General features: G+C 36.4%; 2 protein-coding genes across 2 annotated transcripts; both read right to left on the bottom strand.

Moving 5' to 3' along the window:
• Positions 1-244: 244 nt before the first annotated feature.
• LOC116892028 (small nuclear ribonucleoprotein-associated protein N) lies at positions 245-5,819 on the bottom strand. The gene is made up of 7 exons (XM_032893486.1): positions 5,700-5,819; positions 4,588-4,739; positions 3,968-4,079; positions 3,024-3,176; positions 1,981-2,119; positions 514-639; positions 245-414 (listed from the first exon to the last, which is right to left on the bottom strand). Exons 1-7 carry the CDS (start codon positions 5,700-5,702, stop codon positions 377-379), a joined length of 723 nt encoding a protein of 240 aa, XP_032749377.1. The 5' UTR covers positions 5,703-5,819; the 3' UTR covers positions 245-376.
• Positions 4,589-22,612, bottom strand: Snurf (SNRPN upstream reading frame). Its single transcript, XM_032893488.1, has 5 exons — positions 22,501-22,612; positions 17,064-17,159; positions 13,354-13,502; positions 5,700-5,843; positions 4,589-4,739 (listed from the first exon to the last, which is right to left on the bottom strand). The coding sequence occupies exons 1-3, from the start codon at positions 22,512-22,514 to the stop codon at positions 13,397-13,399; spliced, it is 216 nt and encodes a 71-aa protein (XP_032749379.1). The 5' UTR covers positions 22,515-22,612; the 3' UTR covers positions 4,589-4,739; positions 5,700-5,843; positions 13,354-13,396.
• Positions 22,613-23,723: the final 1,111 nt, after the last annotated feature.

The following is a 23,723-nucleotide window of genomic DNA, read 5'->3' as shown; positions in this document are numbered from 1 at the left end:
TGACATCTTTAAGTGACCAGAATGCCTTGTAAATCTTAGTAAATCATTCCTGATTTTACTTATCTGTAAGGTCAGAAATCACAAAAACATTTCAACCATCTTATCCTTAGAAACTACCTTGAGAAACTTTATGTCGGTTTTTACTTAATATAAACTTAGTTTAGTAACCTTTAACAATAATTTCACCACCAAATCACAATAAGTTTCACTCTAACTTTAACAAAATCAGCAGACAAAGAAAAACCTCAATTCAATTGCACTATGTATTTATTATCTATTGTTAATGCAGTAAGAGGGGGTCAAAAGCTTGCAGGCTACACAATTTCACAAGAAGCATTGTAGGGAAAGAGAAGGGCTGAGATTTATCAACTGTATCTTAGGGTCTTGGTGGACGCATTCCTGGGGGAGGTGGGCCTAGAAAGAAAAAATTAAAAAGAAATTCCATTAATGTTAAGAGTATATTAATACTGCAGGACCTGGATGTCATTCCCAAGTTATAACATAACCACTAACCTCTAATTCCTGGAGGAGGGGGTCTCATTCCTGGAGGGGGCATGCCTATAGGTGTCCCTCGAGCAGGGGGAAGTCCAATTGGTGGGCCCATGGGTGGTCTCATACCAGGTGGAGGAGCCATAATGCCTTAAAATTTGACAGAAAGAAATAAATACTTCATGTCAGCTCAGTAAATCTGTTACAATTTAGCACAAAACCGGGGTTAAAGAAATGAGCCAACAATGGGAATGAGAAATGAAGTATCTCATACTATAAACCAGAGTTCCACATTACACACTTCAAAATATGTAAACCAAGCATCAACCCCTATGATCTACAAGGTGACATGGCTGAAAGAAGCACTGGTGTGATAATGTCAAGGCTTGTGGGAGTAAGGGTTATCTGACTGAGTTTACATTCCTCTCCTATAGATGGAACCAAGCACAAACAGCTCCTTAGATGGCCAGAAATCTGAGACTAGATTGGCCACAAACCTAGGGAACAACAAAATATTATTGGTTTGCTTAAGGAATGCAACACTAATGACATTCTGCATTATCTAGATCAGTGAGTTGTGAAACCATCATCAGAGAAGCTTGCTCCAATAGATGGAAACAAATACAGAGACCCACATGCAGAAAATGTGCACAGAAAATGACCTCCTTCAGAACTCTGCCCTAAGTCCTCATGGAACCCTACTGAAGAGGAGGAAAGAGATTATAAGAGTTAAGGATAAATGACACCAAGAAAAGAGGGCTGTCTAGCAAGAAGACTGGTAACATTTAGTATTATACCAAGCTTGCACTTGTCTAAGTAACATGGGGTGCCTGTACTGAAAGTTCTCCTATCAAAACACTTAAAGAGAAGTCCATGCCTATCAGTAGATGACAAAACTATATCTAAAGTATATTTGGAGTTTATCTCATAATCGTTTGAACACCTATTTTATCTTCTGCATTTCCTGTTTTGCTTTTATTGGTTTACTATGTGTGAGAGGGAATATATCTTAGTATACATTTGTTTTTTTTTTTGGTGGGGGGGTTCTTTATCTCATGTTTTATGATTGTTTTGGCCTATTCTGCTTTGCATTCTCTTTGATAGTAAAGAACGTGAATGGGGAAAACAGGAGGAAACACCATTAAAATATATTTAGAAAAAATATTTTCACCAGTCAGTGGAGGTACACCCCTTTAATATCAGCACTCAGGCAGCAGACACAGACAGATTTACATGAGTTTAAAGCCAAGCCTGGATAGTCAGGGCTACACAGAAAACCTGCCTCCATTTAAAAAAAACCCACCTGTTTTCAATTAATAATAATTTAATAAATAATTATAATAGTCCCCAAATCACGAGTTAATAAATTCTCAGCAAGGCAATGAAATGATGCCTTATCTCATTTCAATCACAGTACTTAAGATTGTATTTCCTCAAGATTATACTATCACCTAGAAACAAAATCATCGTTATTTATCATAAAGCCCTTACCTGGAGGTGGGGTTGCTCTGCCTACAGGTGGAGGTGGAGTTCCCCGTCCTGGCGGGTACTGGGTTGGGGCTCCTGCAATGCTAGCAGTAGCAGCAACAGCAGCAGCTGCAACAGTGCCTCTTCCCTGTGGGGTCATGACCTATGACGTTATGCCAAGAAGACAAATGGTGTTAGTCTTTTTCCAAAAAAGAAAATACTAAATATGTTCTACTAAAAACATAATTGCTGAGTCTTGTACTTATCTTACTCTATTTCTTTTAAGCTAATGAACAATAAATCCAGGAACTTATGCATAATAAGCAAATATTCCTGCTGAGCTGGTGAGCCCACAGCCTGGAACTTTTGTTTTATGGGTTTATGTTTGCTGGTAGGTTGTTTCTTTTGTTGTTTGTTCTTTCCTCCAGACAACAGTCACTGTGTCTAATATTCCTGACTATGCTAGATTTCCTTGAGATCTATCTCCCTCAGCCTTCAGAATGTTGACCACAAAGGCATGCACTACTACATCCAGCTTTATTCTCACAGTTTTTGAATCTTAGCACGTTTAAATTTTCTAAGCGTGTGACTTTAATCTGGCATATGACTGAATCTTTAATTGCATCCAGTCATTTTATTTAATCTTAGCAACTATTAGTCTCTTCTATTTACACACTTGAGTATTAGATCTTTCTAGAACATGTACAACATAAACAGTATAAAGATAGCTTTATGTTTCCACATTTCATCATTCCCATGCTCTATATTTTCTCTTGGCTCCAGCTGTATATGTAGCAGAGGATGGCCTTGTTGGGCACCAGTGGGCGGAGAAGCCCTTGTTCCTGCCAAGGCTAGACCCCCACCCAGTGCAAAGGAATGTTGGGGAGTGGGGAAGGGGGTTGGTTGGGAAGAGGGAATATCCTCATAGAAAAAGGGGAGGGGAATGGTATAGGGGCATCTGGCCAGGAAATCGGGAAAGGGAATAGCATGTGAAATGTAAATAAAAAAAAATCCAGTAGAAAAATATTTTCTCATTAATAGAAAACCTTTCTTTTTTTGATTCATACCTGCTGGGATGGGCCTCCAACTCCTCGGACAGGGCCTGCTAATCCAGCAGGAGCTTGGGGAATAGGTACACCTGCTGGTACTCCTCTGCCAGCTGCTCTTCCAACACCAGGGCCACCTGCAGCACCAGCAAGTGGCACACGAGCAATGCCAGTCTAAAATGAAAATGTATAGCTTACACAACAGATTGAATTTGCTCAAAACTAATTTTATTGAAAGGTGAAATCTTAACAGTCCACATCTCTAATCACTTTATGATTAGAATAAAGTGATGGTATAATACAACAAATTCTCTTCCTCAGCACCCTTCAGATTTTATATACCGACTGAGACTCTATAATCTTGCATAAACATAAATGAACCCCTTCTTCCCAATAAAAATTCATTTATACTTCTGTCCTTCATGGATCTTGTATTCACATTACCTTCTAATAGAAATAGCATGTTGTTATCAGAGTACAAACACTGCTTTGGTCAAATCAAAATACCTCCCCTTCCTTACTACACTAGAAAAAAGTAAAGTATACAAGTTCAAGGCTAAACATCAGTGTTCTTCCAAAGATATATGCAAATGTAAGTGGGTATCCAGTTTGTCCAATGATTGGTAAACTATATTATATGTTTGATAATTATTGACAATTGCCCCTGAAACCTTGTGAGAACAGAATAGCATTAAGAAAAAAAAATGAAGTCAATTCCTTACCACACCTTAGGTAGTATCCAGTATACAAGTAAAGAGGTGGAATCATAAATAAATCCTTAATTCGTAAAGATACAGCTCAATCAATACTTTTATTAAGTACTAGGTATATTGTAGTGTTCCTCTACTGTATACTGATAAGATATTCAAATAACGAAGTGTCCCACACATTATAGATCAGCCATTTGAATATAAATTAAAAATGAAAGTCAAATACATGCAAGTCCTCTCCTACATCTTCCTTACATCTTTAGGAGGTGGACCCTCCACTGTCATGGAAACCAAGTTCTCTCCACGTAGCAAGACCAGACCCAAAACCCGTTTTTCTTCACGTTCTGGCTGTTTTGCATTCTTTGGCCTATAAATCAGAAGCAAATAAACATTAGTTAATTCATTAAGGTTTCATTTAAAACTCAATGCAACAATTCTCATGTAAACAATGTTTTATTTGGCTATTTACTCTGAGGACTTAGTCATATAAAAATAGTAAAATTATTTTCCTTTGAATGCTTGCCAGATATTATAAAATATGCAAAATGATGTTCTTTTGCAAAATTTAGATACAGATTTCATGATGACTTATTCAAGTAGGCATAATTGAATTCTCAATTATAATAAAATGATAAGTGTACTAAAACCTATAACCAAATAATAGTGACAAGAGATTTTTATTTTTGCCAGCATGATATGCATTTGATGCAATGTAATGATTTGACTGAATCCTGAAATAGGGCTAAGAGGTCAGATAGGAAAATTGACTCATTAATGTGACTACATTCACTATAGTTACTCTATGTCATATTATTTCAGCTCAAATCTTCCCTCTAACTTCTCTCTCCCACATCCATGACCTAAAACAGCCTTACTTGATCTTCCTGAACTCATCACAGTCACAGAGGATCAAATTCATATGCTTGTCAAAAGCCTTAAAGGTGCCAATGAAGATTCTTCCATCTTGCAGGATACATCTCATTCTATAGTCAATATGCTGCAGCATCTTGCTACTCTTACCCACAGTCTGCCAATTATAAAGAAACATCAATGGTAAGTGCATCTATATCCCATTTTTCCAACAGTAACTTATTCATTACCTACACTTGTATTAATGCTTCTCCAATAGTTTGTTTCATATGTTCTCTAATTACTAAAATATCAAATTGAATTAGGATCACTATAAATCTCTCTTCACTTTTCAGAACCTATTATCTCATCTAACACAGTTAAGAGAATTTAATCCTAAATTGGGGACCTTTCAACCTAGTTGAAAGAGTTGCTATTTCAATGGTCAAGCGGTCCTTCCACATTGTTACCTAAATTTCTAACAGAGCACCTCTTCCTCTGAATTATTTTTGTAAACAAAATATTTTCTCATTAAAAACTATGAATGCCAACTCAATGAACTAAAATTAGCACCCCAAAAGGCACACAGATCAATCAGGCTCACATCACTATTATTAAAATATTTTAAATTTGTAAACCATTACAAGACTGATGTGATGACCATGAGCCCCTATTCTTCTTGCCTCCACATCAAAATGCTGGTTTTAGGCATGGGACATAATACTTAAATCTAAGAGTAGCTATCATCTTTTCTTTTTTAATCTGAGGCCTTGACATTCAGAATCACATTAATCTACAGAACAATCTCTCTTTATCCAACAGTTCTTTCCCAGTAGACTGTGCTTGTGATCTGCAATTTGATGTAAGAGTCATCTATCTACAAGTTGGTCCCTTAAAAGATTTAGTCATTGAAAAAAAAAAACCCTATAAGTCGTCTATTCCTTGGTACTCTTCCAGAAGATGTTTTTTGATCACCCTATACATGATCTTAATTGTTAAGCACTGAGCATTCATCGTTATGGATTGTTATTTCTAAAATTCTTTACTAAAAATCCTCCAAACATTGAGAAACTATGATGGCTATCAAAAAAGTTTTGGATATCAGCTCTCCAAACCTTTGCTTAAATGTACAACTTACCATGATTGCTGTTCCACAATAGCAGTTGTCAACACTAAAATTTCAAGATCCTTAATACTTGGGGAAGGGCAATAAATAAAGGTTTGATGCAGGCAATTAACACAGTGTAAGCTTGACCAAAGTTTCACAAACAGTGGATAGGTCCTGCAGAGGAAAACATAATACACTGTACTTCAATTCATGGCTTAAAATATTCAAACATTGTAACTTCGTAAATATACATGTTCTCTCTCGTGTCCAATGATAATCAGTTTCAGTCCTCCATTTTAACAGTACTGTTAGCACCAGATCTATGAAACCCACTGGACATGAGTATTGGGAAGATTCCTGGGTATATTTCTGGATGCATTTATAGGACAGATAGCAATGCCACCTTCCTTTCTGGCTAACATGAGATCACAGTTTATATTTTAAGCTCTAGAAATCCACCTGTCTAGGGGTCTTACAGATTTAACCTACAATTTTAATTTAACATGTTTTGTCTGCACACATATCTTTATATTATGCATGTGCCTGGTGCTCAAGGTAAGAAAAAGGTATCAAACCCCTTAGAACTTAGAAGTTACAGCTAGATATGAGCCTCCATGAGTGCTGGAAACCAAAAGAGAGTCTTCTGCAGAACCCACTGAGACATCTCAAAACATTGCCAGGATTTTATATAAGTGCTTATAAAATTTGATCCTCTTGCTTGAAATGAAAGCACTTATACTGACCACCTTCCCATTAAATATTTATTTTTATAATAGTAAAAAAATTTAAAATACTATATATTTCCAAAACACCCACTTTTTTTCATTTCCCAAAATTTATCACTATCTCATTTACTTCTTAGTTCAAAATGAACTTTTGCCCCCTCTTAAAATTATGATAGGTAGGTAGCCTTCCTCCACTAACCAATGAGTGTGTCATTGAACAACACAAGCTATAGCTGAAAATTGACAGATGGTTACAATAAAATATACATACATAATGCTGAGGAAGAATTCATTGGCTGTCTGCCAATAGTTTTACAGAAAGTTTGAGAACTTTTAAGTACTAAAAAAGTAAATACAAAGGACTAGGAATATTTCCTTTTGTTAAAGACTGCATGTTAAAGCATAAAATTTTCTCAAATATTTGATTATATTTATTTCAGCCTAGCATAGAATTTTCAATGCTTTTCCTTAGCCTCCTGTGTGTTAGGATTACAAAGGCACTCTGCCCACATTTAATCAGAAGTTAATCAGAAGTTTAAATGAGAATCTGAAGATGATAGTACAAATTCTTGATTTTTAGAGGAAAGGTTTTGCAAAGCCCAATCTGGCCTTAAATATACTCTCTATCTTACCTCCGTTCCCATACTGCTCTATTAAAATTAGCCTTGAATAATATGTAATCTTTACATAATCCTGAGTAAATTGACTACAAGACAGTAAAGAAGTACTCATTTAAATTAAAGTCATGTCCTGCTTTGTCTTACCTTGTATCCCTATGACTCTGGATAGGTAAGACAAAGCCTTTCCACACACAAAAACCTTGTATAGTTAAATGCCTATGAGAACTTGGGAGAAGTAAGGCAGGATAGGATGATGCCTAGAAATTCAATGCTAGCCCGGAATACATAGGAAAACTTCAGGATATTGCCAAACAATACAAACAGAAAAGCTGCCACATAATATAGTTACATGTATCAAGACCAGAATGCTTCATATTATGTTTTGGGGAATATGGAGAATATTTGTATGTACTCAATCATCACATTTAAATTTTGTCACATTTTGCCTGGAGGTAAAGCATTGGGAGGATCTCTTAGGAGTTCTAGGCCACTTTGGTCTACAGAGCAAGTTTCAGGGCAGCCAAGGTTATACAGAAAAATCCTGTCTCAACAATAAATAAATAAATAAGAAAAAGAAATCTGCCCGTCTGTCCTTGAATTGCTAGGATTAAAGGCATTTGCTACTATGCACAGCTATGTCAAACTAGCAAAAGTACCTTTCTTACTCTATGTTTATGTAGCCCTTATTCTATGATAAATACTCTTAATTCCTTCCTATAACCTTCTCTTTCTATCTTCTCAAGTATCACAAGTAATTCAACTAATAAATCTCTGTTTTCACAAACAAAGGCTAGCAAGCAGTCCTTCAATGTGACAATATCTCTTTGGCGTTTTGTTTTGTTTTGTTCTTGAGACAGGGTTTCTCTACATTCTCCCGACTGTTTTAAAACACAAAGAAGTCAACCAGGCTGGCCTCAGAGATCTGAGTGCCTCTGCCTTCCTTGTGCTGTCATTAATGGAAAGCATCACATCAAGCTCAGTGTGACCTTGCTATTTCCTATCATGAACCAGCCATTGCTATTCAAATGAAGTCAAACTCATGCATGTGTGTGAAAGGAATATCTCTAATCTAAAAAGTTATTAAAAAATTATTAGCTGGACAGAGGTAGAACACACCGTATTCTTAGCACTCAGGTGGCAGACATATTTGAATTTAAGACCATCCTCGTCTTCCAAAATGCATTCAAAGAGATGGTGAAGAAAAGAAATTTACTCAATGTGGTGACATTGGAGAATCAATAAACCAGACCCAGCACTCTGAAATCTGTCTGTTTTTGGGATAAAGACATGGCATTTTATGATAAGTAAATAATTAAGATAAGGCACACGATATGCAGACCAAAGAAGAGGTGGTCTATTTGATAATTTTCTTAGTTCTAATTCTACAAGTTGGTCCAAACAAATCCTTGCTTTAAGAGAATGGATTGGTTTTTAGACAATGACTGATCCTGTTTTAGGTTACAACTTTTTATTTCATGGCTAATTATCTTCATATGGGAGATGGCCGTGCTCATTTCTTCTGTTTTCAGAATCCAGGAACTGGGTAAGTGGCTTATTTTTGTCCTTTTAATGTTCCTTGAGTAATTCATATTGATTGCCTAAATGGCACACAAGTATCTCAGAAAAGGACAGACACAAAAATAAAGAGATGACAGAAGCTTACATTAAATGTCTCATCACCCCAAATGAAAAGCAAATTCTCTTTAACAAAACCATTTTCTAGATATTTGTTATAATAATGTACAAATTTTTAACAAATTGGTTAATTTGAATTTGTTGCTTTAAAAAAAAATCTTCAGGTCTGTTAGCACATTTTACCTGTGTTTCAGATATGATTTTCTTTGTTTTCTTAAAATATAGTTATTTTATTAAGGGAAAAAACAATTTTATAATGAAAGCTAATCTAAATAGAGAAAATCTCAAAGCAACCTCAATACATGAGAACCAATACAGGACTGCCCAGTGTCTCCATTCTTATTTCATAAATTAAGATAGTAAAACAGAAATAAGGAGGAAACAAAGGAGAAATAGACAAAGACCAAAAAAAAAAATCAATGGTAACTTTATAAATGTAATGCTGTAGACTATACTCCAATGTTCCCAGCAAAAACCAGGTAATCATTTCTAGATAACTTTTAGGAGCCAAAGCCAATATATAAATGACTTTAGCCCTCTATGCCATTAACAAACACACTAAGAAATCTGGAAAGCTGATTGAAAATTGCCTCAAAAGTAAAAGATATAGCTACCTAACCATCAGCTGGAGAGACTCACAGCAACCAAATAGTGACTCACAACCATCTGGAGTGTGTTCTGATGCTCTGTTCTGATGTACCTGAAGACAGGTACAATGTAGTCAAATAATATAAATAAACCTCAAGAAAGAAAGAAGGAAAAAAAGAAAGAAAGAAAAAGACGGGGGGGGAGGACAGGACAGGACAGGAAGGAGAATGGAAGACCCTACAATAATCTGAACCAAGTTGTAGTTGGTTCATAACATACAACATTATATATATGCGCAGAGGCTAGTGACAACATCTGATATACATTCCAGTTCCAGGATGCCCAACCACCTTTTCTGGTATGTGAGCACTAAATACATATAGTATGAATTCAAACATGCAAGTAAAACACTCACATACATTTAAAAACAGAGAGCAACATAGTTATTAATAGGCTTTAGATATCAATGGAGTTCTCAAAAGAAACATAAATAGCTAAAAAAACTTTTAAAGTGTTTAGCAATGCTGAAAAGATGGCTCAGAAGTTAACAGCTCTGGATGCTCTTCCAGAGGTCCTGAATTCAATTCCTAGCAATCCCATGATAGCTCACAACTATCAATGAGATCTGGTGTCCTCTTTTGACATTTGCATATGCATATACACATATATATAAGTGCAGACAAAACACTTTATACATAGTAAATATTTAACGGTGGGGGGTAGCAATCAGGGAAATGAAAATTAAAACCACCTGGAATACATTATGTTTCTGTCACAATTGCTAAAGGAACAGAACTGACAAACACTATGTAGGGAAGGTTTATTCAGTACTGTCAGACTACATGCTACAGAAGACATACAAAATAGGATTGAATTTCCTTTTAAAACTATATACAGAACTGGAACGATAGCTCAGTGGGTAAGAACACTGACTGCTCTCCCAAAGGTCCTGAGTTCAATTCCCAGCAACTACTTGGTGACTCACAACCATCTGTAATGGGATCATATGCCCTCTTCTGGTCTGTCTGAAAACAGCTACAGTATACTCACATAAAATAAATAACTATCTCAAAAACTCTATACAAGTCTATAAACCTTACTGACCCAGTTACTCCACTCTAGGACATATATATGTATACTGTACCCTACTACACCCAATTGTTTAACCATGTTCATTTCTCGTGATTTCTATTCAGCTGTAAAGAAAATAAAATCATGAAATGCACAGGAAATAGAATTGCAAAGAATTGCAAAACGTAAGTAGCACTCTGGTAATGCAGAAAATAAATCAAACAAATAATGCATTTCACAAATCTAAATAGTTTCTCTACAGAAAAGGACAGTTAATGGAATGCACAGATAGATCTCAGATTTGGAGAATACCTTTGCTTGTTATATCTGGCAGAAGAAAACTCTCTAGAATATATAAAGAACTCCAGAGACGTTAAATCGGTAAATAAATGGTTTGAAGAGATTTCTCAGTAGTCTTAAAGGACATTTTGGGGTCACAGCACCCAAATGATGGCTCACAACATTCTATCACTACAGTCTTAAAGAAATCTCATCACCAAACTTTCAAAACATATACATTATGTGAAAGAAAATTTATTTGGAGTTCCATGCTTTCCAAACCCATAATGTATAAAACAAAATAAGCACTGTCAGGTATGAAATATCTCCCTTGAGGTGGGTGGTAAGTGTGGTATAGACTACACCCTCCCTTGTATAATATGCACTGATGTAAACTATTATATTAGTGTATATTATACATTTTACATTTCCACCAGAACCTGATAACAAGAACCTATTCCTTAAAGTAGCCACATAATTTATTTGCATAGAGCAAAAATATCTAACTGAATTTTTCCAGAAGCTTCCTAACTGATGGCTAGCTTTCAGTGTCAGAAGGTGCTTTACAGAATGCTGGAAGAACTCCATTCTATTTTGTTGAGAGCCCTGTGACCACAATAACAATCACCCTGTTAGGATTTGACCATTGGTATAAGGATGGCATGGATGTTATAGGAGTAGCCAACAGCTTTCTAATTTAACTGTATATTTTAATAGTTTAGTTCTTTAATTAGCTTTTTGAGACAACAGTCTCTCTATATATCACTGACTGGTCTGAACATCATAATTTGGGCTGGCTGGCCTGTGATTTCCATAAATCTACATGCCTCTGCCTCCTGATTGGTAATATTAAAGGCCACCATGCCCAGCTTAATTAATACAATTTTAAAAACTGAAAACAGGAAGAGATTTGGCTCTATTTTATGAGATGTTACTATGCTTTTGCAAAGGACCCTAATTCAGTTCCCCCTAAAACAAAGGAGCTTATCCCTGTCTACACCTCCCCTTCCAGGGGATTGTGATACTCTCAGGCCACTGAAGATTCCTGTAAAAACACATAATGTTTATTTTTAATTACTAGTTTTCTTATGTATACTGTATACTATACCCTGTACTATCTTCAGACACACCAGAAGAGGGCATCAGATGTCATTATAGATGGTTGTGAGCCACCATGTGGTTGCTGGGAATTGAACTCAGGACCTCTGGAAGAGTAGTCAGTGCTCTTAACTACTGCTCTCCAGTCCCATGTTTATTTTTTTTTTAAGTAATAAAATAGATGAAGTTAAGGCATGCTATACCTGGTACTCAAACATGGCTAAGAACCAGTAGCTGAGAAAAATACAGGCACTACAGTGGAAGCTACTACTATTACTGTTAAACTGACATAAAACGACTGGCCTCTAAAACCATTACACCCATATATTAGTTCATTTCTCACCTTGTATCAGAAGCTTCACTCTGCAATGGATGGTGCTTTATAGAGACTTGCAAGTGACCAAAGTGCAGAAAGTGAAGTGGAAGGCTCAATCATAAATTATATCACTCCACTACCACCCATGTCAAAAAGTCATCACAGAATGGATAGAAAAGTCATGAACTGGCATTAGAGAACTTCTGGGAAATAATGTCTTCTTGATATGGTGATATTAGTATACTTATGAGCTATCATAATTATAAGTAAACATGCATTTGATACCTGCCCAAAACTTAGCCAATCAACAGTCCAACATGGATGGATGGCTTATGAGACTTTCTCCTTACATTAAATTACAGCCAGGCAAGGTCATATAATGAGATCCTGCCTGAATAAATACATTAAGCCTGTAAAAAAAAAATAAGCCTAGTATGGTAGTATACACATATAATTTAAACTTTTAAGTCATTGAAGCAGAAAAACAGGCCTTCTTGGTCAAAGTGAAAAACAGAGTCTCATTTTGCAGTACTTTTGTACCTCACTAAATAAACTCAAACTGCTGATGCTGATGCTGAGAACACGTTGGGAACGAGTGACACCTATATCAAGAGCCCAATATTTTTAAATGACAAGTAAACATGTTAACTTTATTTCACACTATGTCCAAGAAATCCTTGGACTGTGTGAGTACTGTATGCCCATGGTAGATAGACATACAGTTGAAACATAATATTTCTAAATTAAATAAATTGGCTTAAAAGAAAATGATCTGCAAAAGAAAATGCATTACATTGTAAAAGAGAATCTAAATAAAGGAAATTTAAATCAATTAAGATTGCAACATCATTAGACGACATTTTATTACATGATATACTGATTCAAAAGAAATAATCACGGTGAAATTCTTTCTCTAGAATTTTATGACTACTGCATCATAGTTGAAATGACCATTTCAGTAGATTCGTAAATTGAACACTTTCTTGAAAGTAATAAAAGCTAATAAAATACTGTGTAAAATATTAAGAGAAATAAAGAATCTCACAAGAGAGAATTATATAAATTCTCTAATAAATGAATGTTTTATAGAGTAGAAAAAACCAAGCAATGAAAAAGAATATTAAATTTTCTTAATGAATTCTAAAATAAGATATAGAAACATGACATGAGGGCAGATACATTAAGATCTTAATTATATTAATTTCAGTGTTATTTAATATGCAGATTTTACAAAATTTCTGTATTTCTCATGTTGGGTTATATATTTTTTAATACCTAATTGTATCACTTAAGTTCCAGATACCTTATTCTTTTTTTTTTTTACTTTTGTTTATTTTGGAATTAATTCTAACCTGTTTTTGTTGACTTCCACCACCTTGAAGTTCCAATACTGCTTTAACCACCTCTTGGTGTCTCAGCTAAGAACGCCTGTCTCAGTTCTGCCTGGAAATCCACCACAGGAATTTGCTGTTGCTGAGAACGCCGTGGGTACAAGTGACACCTACAGCAAGAGCACAATATTTTTAAATAGTGAAAGGCATCTGTCTACGTAGATAGCAATAAGCAGGAAAATATAGGCATCTTTACTCTAAAAGAGACTCCTTTAAAAAGTCTAACATAGTTTAAAATATTGTCATTTAGGTATGAACATATCATTCAACAATTAACTTGGTATAGGGATTTCTGCCAACAAGAATGAATAAATAACTACTAGATATTTGTTCAGTATGGTGATATATCCTACTACTTAAAAAGCCAAGAGTCCTCATATAGAAAGTACCAATAGTACTCATTTCTCAAATTATGTAAACCAATAATTTCAAATATGTGATGGGCAAGGGATTTGTTTAAATGGTTTACAAATTATTAATGAGGATATTTCTCCCAGAAATTACCTAAACCATTTATACCCAAGAGGAAGAGAAGCAAATGGAAAATTTGACCATTTCCCCTACTCATTTTTCTTTCTCCATCCTACCATGTAGTACAAATATATAATGTAGATATTTGAGGAGAACAATTTTTGTCTTCCTTGATATTATGGAGCTAAGTTCAGTCATATATACCTGTAATTTCAATATGAAGAAAGGATAGACAAATAGCCTGGCACAAGTTCATGGCAATTTAAGTTTATTATATAGAGTTACAAACTATATAAAACTAGACAATAAGACCCTGTCTACTGGGGGCTCGTAGCTATTAATAACAGCATGTAGGAGGCAGATTCAGGCAGATCTCTATGAGTTCAAGGATAGAAATTATTTTTATCTTATATATAGTGCTAATTTCAAGACAGAGCTATATGGAGAAACCCTGTCAGGAACACCCCACCCGCAAGGAAAAGAGAAAAAAAATATCAAAAAAGAAAAAAAAAGCTGTATCAAAAAAGCATTATCAAAATGAGCAGGCAATAAATGGCATAAATTACTAATCCCAGCACCTAGAATGTAGAAACAATAAAATTAGTAAAAGGCTAACTACTACTGCCACAAGAACCTTTTTTTCTTTTCTTTTATAAAATTTACTTATTTTATATATGTTAGTACATTGTCGCTCTCTTTAGATACACCAGAAGAGGGTATCAGATCCCATTATAGATGGGAGCCTCATATGTTTGCTTCACATTGAGCTCTGGACCTTTGGTAGAGCTATCAATGCTCTTAACCACTGAACCATCGCTCCAGTTCATGAACCTTTTTACAAGGTGTCTGTGTATACATAAGTGCGCGCACACACACACACACACACACACACACACACACACACACACACACACACACCACGAGAGAGAAAGAGAGAGAGAGAGAGAGAGAGAGAGAGAGAGAGAGAGAGAGAGAGAGAATTATAATAAAATAATGATGTATAGACAGCTGGTTTGCAGTTAACAAGTGTTGCTCTTAGGAAGAATGTTCAATTCCTAATATCCACAAAGTAGCTTAAAACCTTCTGGGAAATGTTAACAAGTCCCAAGAGACCCAAATGCCCTCTTCTGGTCTTGAATAGTAGGTACGTATGTGGTGCAGACATATATGCAGGAAAACCATAAATATATATAAGATAAAATAAACCTTTCAAAAATATGTCCATATATCTGATACCTTAAAACAGCTAAGCTTAGTGCAACAAGAGATTTTGAGTCATGTATGTCATTGCTCTATACAATAAAATTTTAGCAAAGCACAAGAGCCATTTCCTATCACATAACTAAGTATTCAGAAGGCAGAGGTAATTGGATTGCCATAAATTTGAAGTCAATCTGGGTCTACAGAATGAACTGTAAGAGCCAGGGCCACCTGGTGAAACCTCCAAGAGACAGTAAATAAAATCAGAGGGGAGAAATGAACAAAAATGCAAAAAGATTTGTATTCTAGTAGCACATAACCTATAGTTGTGAAAAAGCCAAAGCAAAATTGCTGTGATTTCAAGTTCAAGTCCCATCCATCTAATACCCAGCTCCTCAAAACAAACAACAACAAAGAAAAAAACAAACAAACAACAAAGAAAACCTGAGGGATCCTTCCCCATTAGCAAGATGGTTATTGAAAGTTTACATACTATATAAAGCTTCTGGGAGTCAAGATTTTATTTTCTCCTATTTTTAGAAATCATTCTTAGCCAGTTATAGTGGTACTTGCCTTTAATAGCAGAAGCAGAAGGCTATCAGTGAGTCTGAGTCCAGCCTGGTCTATATAGTAACTTCTAGGATAGACAGAGCTATATAGTAAAACCCTGTACCAAAAAATCATTTTAATCATGTCCTTTAATTAATTTTATTTTGCAGATTGATTTGGAAAGGAACACACACACACACACACACACACACACACACACACAAAATATCTATAATATTTTGCCATCTTTGGTCTATTCAACTATTTTAATCCTGTGTGGCACAAACTTGCCTATTGTCTACAATTTTGGGGTGAAAAGTCTTTTAGTATAAAGGATGTGAAATGAATAGCAATATATGGCTGTAGTGTCTGCCCCCAAATGCAAAAACAAATGCCAAGTTGTTGAATAAGAAATAACTATTGTTATAGCACTCAAATACTACATTCTATAAAATAAAATCAATATACAGATACACAAACGTGAGAAGGTAATAACGGTATACTGAGAAACAAAACCTCATTTCTCCCCTTATATACCCTCAAAAACACAAATGTGAATGCCATTAATTAGTCCTGAAAGGAGAACAATTTGAGATTATCTCTATGGAAAAAAAGAAGAATGAGCTGATAATAGTTGAGACTCAATAAATTCAGAGTTTATACATCAATGATCAGTATATTTTAGAGTTATTTAAGATAAAGATCAGGATTCATTTGTGTGTGCATATGTATATTGAAAGAATTGATGAAAATACTTACAAAATTTTAGCTAAGATATATGATACAATGAATCTAAATATAGTTGGCCATGGTAGTGCACACATGTAATATCAGCACTTCGGATGTGGAGAAGGTTCAAGAGTCAAGAGCATACTCTGGTTTGTGACACAATTAGGTCAGTATAGATTTCCATCTCAAAATAATAAGCTTCCTTACAAAGAACAAATGTGTGCATTAATGTCTCACCAGTGCAGAAAAAGCATTTATTATGAATGGGAAATGAATAGCATAACTTAGATATTCATACTTTAAATATGTAATTCTAATGGTACAAATCCCTTACACATTAAAAAACAAAAATAGAACACTTTCATTAAGTGTATGTATGAAGCTCTAAGTTTAATTAAAACATCACAAAAAATGGGAAAGGTGAAGGAAGCAACATTCGTGTGATTGAAATGTCAGGAAAACGTCACCATGTTATACTGAATACGAATGTAAGGAACCAGGTGTGTTGGTGCATGGCTTTAATTCCTGCACTCCTAAGGTGGAGGCAGGTAAATATCACTTCAACCAGGCATGGCTAAAATGGTAAAAGCTAACTGATGTTAAAACAATACAATTAAGGATTTAATTATTTTGTTAAATCTTCCCTACTAGGTCAATTAATTCAATTAATGTCATTCTAATCTCTTTTCTGTTATTTGCTTCTTAACTCAGAATTCACATACTCTTGGTTGCTCAGTGAGGCTGTCCTTCTACGTTTGACCTGGACCTCAATCTCTGGCACGTGCTGTTCAGTAGTTCTTCTCAAGTGTAAACGATCCCTGAATGAGAAAAAAAAATAACAAATGCATTAGCTTATAAAATTATTTAAATGAATTATGAGAATTAGGAATGGTACTCAGAGCTCTTGCCTAGGAAGCAGGAAGTCCTGGGCTCCATTCTCAGATCTGTATAAATTAGAAGTTGTAATACATACCATTAATCTCAGCCCTGATGAGATATAGGCAGGGTACCCTAAATTAAAATTTTAAGGATACTCTGCTACCTACCAAATTGGGAATCAGACGAGGCTAAATGAGTCCTTATATTGAAACATAAGTATAGAATTGAAAAATGGTTCAGTAGGTGATGAATTACCAGCTGTAAATACTAAACAGACAACTGTAGAATGATCCCTGGACCCTTGAACATGTAGGTGGAGGGAACCTACTCCACAGAATTATGTTTACTTCTATGTCTGTCATACATGCATGTTTCCTCTTACTACCACAAACACACAGTAAAGACAAAATAAAAGCTTGAAGGAAGAATAAGGGCTTCACTTAGAATCTTTTTTCTTTAGCATAGTGGATATTAAAAGGCATTCGTAATCTAATTAAAAAAGAAAAATTATGACAAATTGTGCCTTAATTTCTAGTATTTTAAGGTAAAAGCAGGAACAAAGGCAAAAAATAGGCAGATCCTGCTATGTTCAAATCCAGTCTGTTCTACAAATACAAGTTCTAAACCAGTCACTGATCAAAATAAGATACAATTAAAGTATTAGAATATTTTATGCTTAAAACATATTAGGATCTGGAGCTAGAGAGGTGGCTCAGCAGTTAAGGGCAATGTCTGTCCTGAGTTCAATTCCCAGGAATCAGAAGGTGACTCATAGGCTCCTGTGTATACTGCAGTCTGATGCAGTCTTCTGGTATGCAGGTATACATGTAAATAGAGCATGTATATTAATATGCATGTTAATACATATTAAACATTTAAAAATATTAGGATCTGTGATTTAAGAATAATTTAGTTAGGGAAGAGCATTACATTAGAAAAATCTGGATCAAGATCAGAAAATGAAGTAAAATTATTTCCAACTATATTCTCAAAAATATTTACGTAGATGTAACATACACATACCCTGAATATACATATAAAATATATACCAATTCTCTACCAAAAAAAGGCAAGATCACTCCAAACTATTTTGGAAAATATTTTTAGATTATAATTCATATATGTAGAAGACTAATGAAAGCATAAAATCAAATTGGAAAATTATTAACTAAAAATATCCATATGCACATGTAGCTACCTTGAAGATTAACAAAGAAATAAGAGGGCTGCTTAAACAAAAATGCTATGAACAGGCTGGGAAAATGTACCACCATGTTAAGATCTGGGAACACCTCACAAAATGGCCGTTCTTTCAAATTGAAGATAGAGTAAGAAGGGCCTCTGGGTAGCCATGTTAGGAACTGCAGAAACCATTCATAATACTGAAATTACAAAAACCAATGCAGAAAAGACATATGAAAGGTCTTTGGCAAGTCAGATTATCAAAAGCAGAATCTAAATGCCAATTTTCTAAGACCTACCTATCTGTAAAACTAGATTTATTAGCAGTTAACAGTTGTTTATAGAATCTTACCTGTTCTAAAAAAAACCTGACGTGTGTGTGTGTGTGTGTGTGTGTGTGTGTGTGTTTGTGTGTGTGTGTACACACGTAGGCACTTATAAATCCCTTTCAGCAAAAATGTTCTCTAAAACCTGAAGGATGTATATCAGCTCATACCACACAGCAAGTTCAAGGTCAAAATTGGCTCTGTGGCAAGACCTGCTTCAAAATCCCAAATTCCAGGTTTGCTAACCCAAGAACTAGCAATCATAGATTTGGTAAGTTGAAATGGGGAGACTTATTTCAAGACTAGTTTGAGCTACACAGTTATATTAACAAAATCTTGACTGAAAACAGCAAGGAATCACTTATAAATTCTCTTACAAGTCATTAGACAAGTAACATTGAGTATAGTAATAAATATAGCAGATTAACTTCAAAAACTGCATTTTAAGTGCAAGTAATAAAGACTATCTAAATGGTAATATTTAGTAGAATGGAATAGTGACCAAATTCAGTCACTTTAATGTAAAGGTCTGTGAACAGACCAAGTAAAATAACACATTTAATAACAATAAAGTTCCCTTAATTAAAATTTGTTCCTCTAAAGTGAAGAATACTCACCATGTTCCAACTCAGAATGTGCTATAGCAATAATCACAAGAGCAAGATGTAGGATGAGACAGCATTTTGAAACTAGCCTGAGTTACAGAGATCCTTCCTTAAAACACTAACAAAATATTATTTGAAATATCATGTTACTAGAGTCTAAAAACTAAATTATATTATATACAGTAGTTTAAAGGTATGTTTTTGAAGTCCGGCAACTGCAGTGTGAAGATTACAAGTTTAAGGTTAACCTAGTCTAGATCAGACTGTCATGTCAGAAAGACACAATCTTCCGAAGCAAAATTTTCTAGAATTTACCATTTTTTTACGATTACAACCATAAACACTACCTACCCGTAGTGAAGAAAAACAAGATTTCTTTTTAAAAGTCAAGCACAGAAAAAAAAATTCATGAAAAAATTTCAAAATATAAAATCCACCCAGATGTGTCACACCTGTGGTTTCAAGGATTGGAGTGGATCACCAACTCTAGTGACAGCGGGATACATACCATGTCTAACATTAAGATGAATTACGTCAGAATCCAGTTTTACATTTTTAAGTGTGTTTGATAAAGAAATATAACATGCTGTCATTTTGTTCATTATGCTTTCAAATTTAGTTTCTATTTCAAAAACTGTAAAAAAAATAAACACTATTCATTCTTAGAGCATGCACTACCCTGTTTTTAATTTGCCTTCCCTTTAAGAAATTACAATTTATATTTTTAGCTGCTACAGGGAGATTAATTTTTTTAAAATAAGCATTAAAATATAAATATAAATTTCCTACCTGATAGGTAATGCTATGTTAAGCATCACCAATAATATTAGGTCCAGACCTGGCTATATTGTTCTAAATCCTCGCCCATCTATTCTACTACTAAAAACCACAGGAACAGGTTGTTCATACCTCTAAGCTCTATATCCCTTATCTCCCCACCCCATCTTCCAATAAATTCCCCCCTCCCACACATACCTTCCATTATAAAAGGTCGTGGAAGATAGGACTAAGTCTGTGAAAAGGAGCCTGCGCCAACAAGTCTCCATTTTCTGCCCACTCCCTACTGCGACACTGCAGGAAAGGAGATAGGCAGCTATAGCACCAGGTTAAGGAAATGGTTCTCATCCCCTTGATGCTGATACTGCACAATCCCTCTGCTAATTCCCTTCTTTTAGAGGTAGATGTCACCTCTAATGCATCTGTTTCCTGTATGGAACAAACCAGTCTTCCATAGTCTTAATTCTGAAGGTCCTTAAGAGAGGGTGTGGCTGAATTTCCAACACTGCAGAACTGACAAGTGCTGGTACCTCCTTCGATTTGTAGCATAATGGGGAGGGGTCTACTGCCCCCCCCATACACCATGCTGCGCCTGCGCACTTCAGTACCTCTGCAGCAGCGGCCATCTTTACAGATCCTCACAAAGGCGTTTGACATAGGACATGACCCCTTGATAATACCAAGAAGACATTAAATGATAAAATTCAGGAAGCCATGAAAAATAAAATAAAAAAAGACACATTGTCTTATTACCTCTACTCAGTGAGTGGGTAAAAGCAAGGACTGCATAGATTTCATATACTACCCCCCCCCCGCTGGGAGAGATGGGTTGACAGTGACAAAATAAACAAGAAAATGGAACACTGAGGCTTTCAGCCCTATCTTGCAAGCAGTAGACAATTCTACAAAAGGAAACAACACGACACAATACAAGAAAGGATAGCAAGGGAAAAAATCCTTAAACTGAGGACAGGCCATACCACGGGTTCTGTTCTCATCAACTTGCCACCTCCCACAATACTGGTACATTCCACATATCTACCTCTGCAGACCCCACCCTGGAACAGCCCTGAAGCTGACTGCCACTGCACTGCAGAGCTAAAAGACACACCCTACTGCGTCGGTTCTACCAGACTTTTTACAGTAATTAAACCCATCCACTCTCAGAGCTCCAAGAACCCAAACCACTGTGATTCAGAAGCACTCTGGCCACCTGCAACCTGGACATAATACCATCATTTCTCTGAGTTGCAAGTATCCTCTTGCCGCACAGCCGCATGACCTTGAAGTGGTTACCGAGGTATCAGAGTAAATCACCCACTAGCCTCAGGCGGAGATCTCCTTCCGCCAAAACAGCCGTGCCACCACTACAAGGCTCTGACAACAGCCTTGAAGCCAAATGAAGCGACCGAGCTCCCACAACGCCATCCACTCAGCCAAAAGGCCGCAACCGCAGAGCTCCCTAACCATGAGCCCAGAGGCCGCGGCAACACAGACCAGGGAAACAGCTTCCATTCCCCTCACCCCTTGCACACAGGCCATCGCAACAGAGTTCCCACCCACCCCACCTCCCGCGGAAGCCTACGGGCTGCGGCAACAGAGTCCACAAGCCCTATAGCCAGGCTGCGCCAGTGGAGTTCCCATCCCCCACGTAGCCCACAGGCTGCGACAACGGAGTTCCCATCCCCCAGAGCACACAGGTGGCGGCAACAGAGTTCACACGCCCCATATCCAGGCCGGCCGCGGCATCTGATTTCTCATGCCTGGCAGCCCATAGGCTGCAGCAACAGTGCTCCCACCCCACTCCCCCAGAGCACACAGGCTGCGGCTGCAGAGTTCCCACGCTCTGTAGCCCATAGGCCACAACAGAGCTCTCACCCCACCCCTAGAGCAAACAGGCCGCGGCAGCAGTGTTCCCACGGCCCATCCCAACAGGCTGCAGCAACAGATCTCCCACCCCCCACACTCCTGCGGCCCACAAGCTGCGGCAACAGAGCTCCGGCATCCTGAAGCCCAAAGGCCGTACAGTAACCGTTCCAAAATACCTGAATCTACAGGTCGCGGCAATACAGCTCGAACATCCAAAGATTCCACCGGCCGATACAAAAGAGCTCTCGCATCCCGGAGCCCAGAGGCTGCGGCAACATAGCTCCTACATCCTGGATTTCACAATCAACAACCTCAGACCACCCTAATAAAGGCAACGTGTTACACGCAGATGCCGCACTAATATACCCAAGGAGTCGGTCAGACGGCTCCAAAGGATTTCTCTCTGATTCTAAAGAATAAAAGTATCTGGGTCATCGAAAACCCCAAAACCCCAAATCTAGAATATTTTGATCAAATAGGGAGCACTCCCAATACTAGAAGAAGCCAAGTGCCCAGCTGACCTTCCACGCTCCATTGCGTTGCAAATCCCTCCTCAGAACCAAGCGTCTGGCATCTCCAGCACCCTCTACTCTCTGCGCTAGACTTGCCGCAATGGCTCAGGTTTATCGTGCTGCTCCCTACGCATGCGTCCAAGGCAAGGGCTGCACATGCGCACATTTTTGCCGCAATGCAGGGGTCTATGTCACTCTCTGACTGCAATGTCCTGTCAAAAGTCAGCTCTCTGATCTTCAGAGTTCCTACTAAGGAAATTTGAGCAAGTATTTTCAAAAAAAAAAAAAATAGCTGTCAATCTGGGCTAATGGATACAATTACCTATTTCTGAATATATTTTAAAAAATTTAAAAATAGTTCCCAAGAAGTTGCAAGCATCACTGGTCTAAACATGATTTTCAAATACAAAGATTTTTCTATATGGGAGGGGGAGATTTTAAAATACACAGATTTTTCTATATGGGAAGGGGAAAAAAGGTTTGATCTCCAATATTAAAAAAAATGTGGTTTCTAAGCTATATCATGCTTCATACTGTGCCAAAAATAATGATTTTCAAAAGAAAAAAGCATATTAAACATGAGACCCAGCCAAATTGTCAGATGCTTAAATTTCTGTACAGAAGAAGGTTATCCTGACTCCTAATTCTACATTTATTTGATGTAGTGATATTTGTATTTTCTTTCTCTGCATTACAACATATTATTAGGAAGACAAATATTTCTCCCAAATCATGGTGCAATTAAATTTTAATAGAAATTACATTCCATTAGGAAGCTTCAGCTTCTTTTGTTGTTGGTTTTGGAGAGAGTTTATCTGTGTAGTTCTGGCTCTCCAAGAATTTTCATTTTTAACAAACTGGTGATGAACTCAAGATGAACCTACCTCTGCCCAGTTCTGTAATTAAAGGGGTAAACCAACAACAACTGAGCTCTATGTAATATATATAAATATATTTATGATATATGTATTATATATATATATATTTATAAAATATATGTCTCATATATATGAGAAATTCCCTGCCTACTAACTTTTCTTACATTTAAACTGTTATCAATAATGAATAACTGGTGGGGGTGGAAAATAGACACAATTTACTAACAAATATATGACCTCATAGTAATGCCAGGTCTAAGGAAGCTTCTGTAGCAGGATTTTTGCATACTCAAGGCCAACATGGGTTCAATGTGTGACACTGTCTCAAAAAAACATTATTTAGATTGTGAATAC

Source organism: Rattus rattus, chromosome 2, assembly GCF_011064425.1.
Source record: "Rattus rattus isolate New Zealand chromosome 2, Rrattus_CSIRO_v1, whole genome shotgun sequence".
NCBI lineage: Eukaryota > Metazoa > Chordata > Mammalia > Rodentia > Muridae > Rattus > Rattus rattus.
The sequence above is the reverse complement of the archived record's forward strand: the minus strand, read 5'-3'. Positions and strand labels throughout refer to the sequence as shown.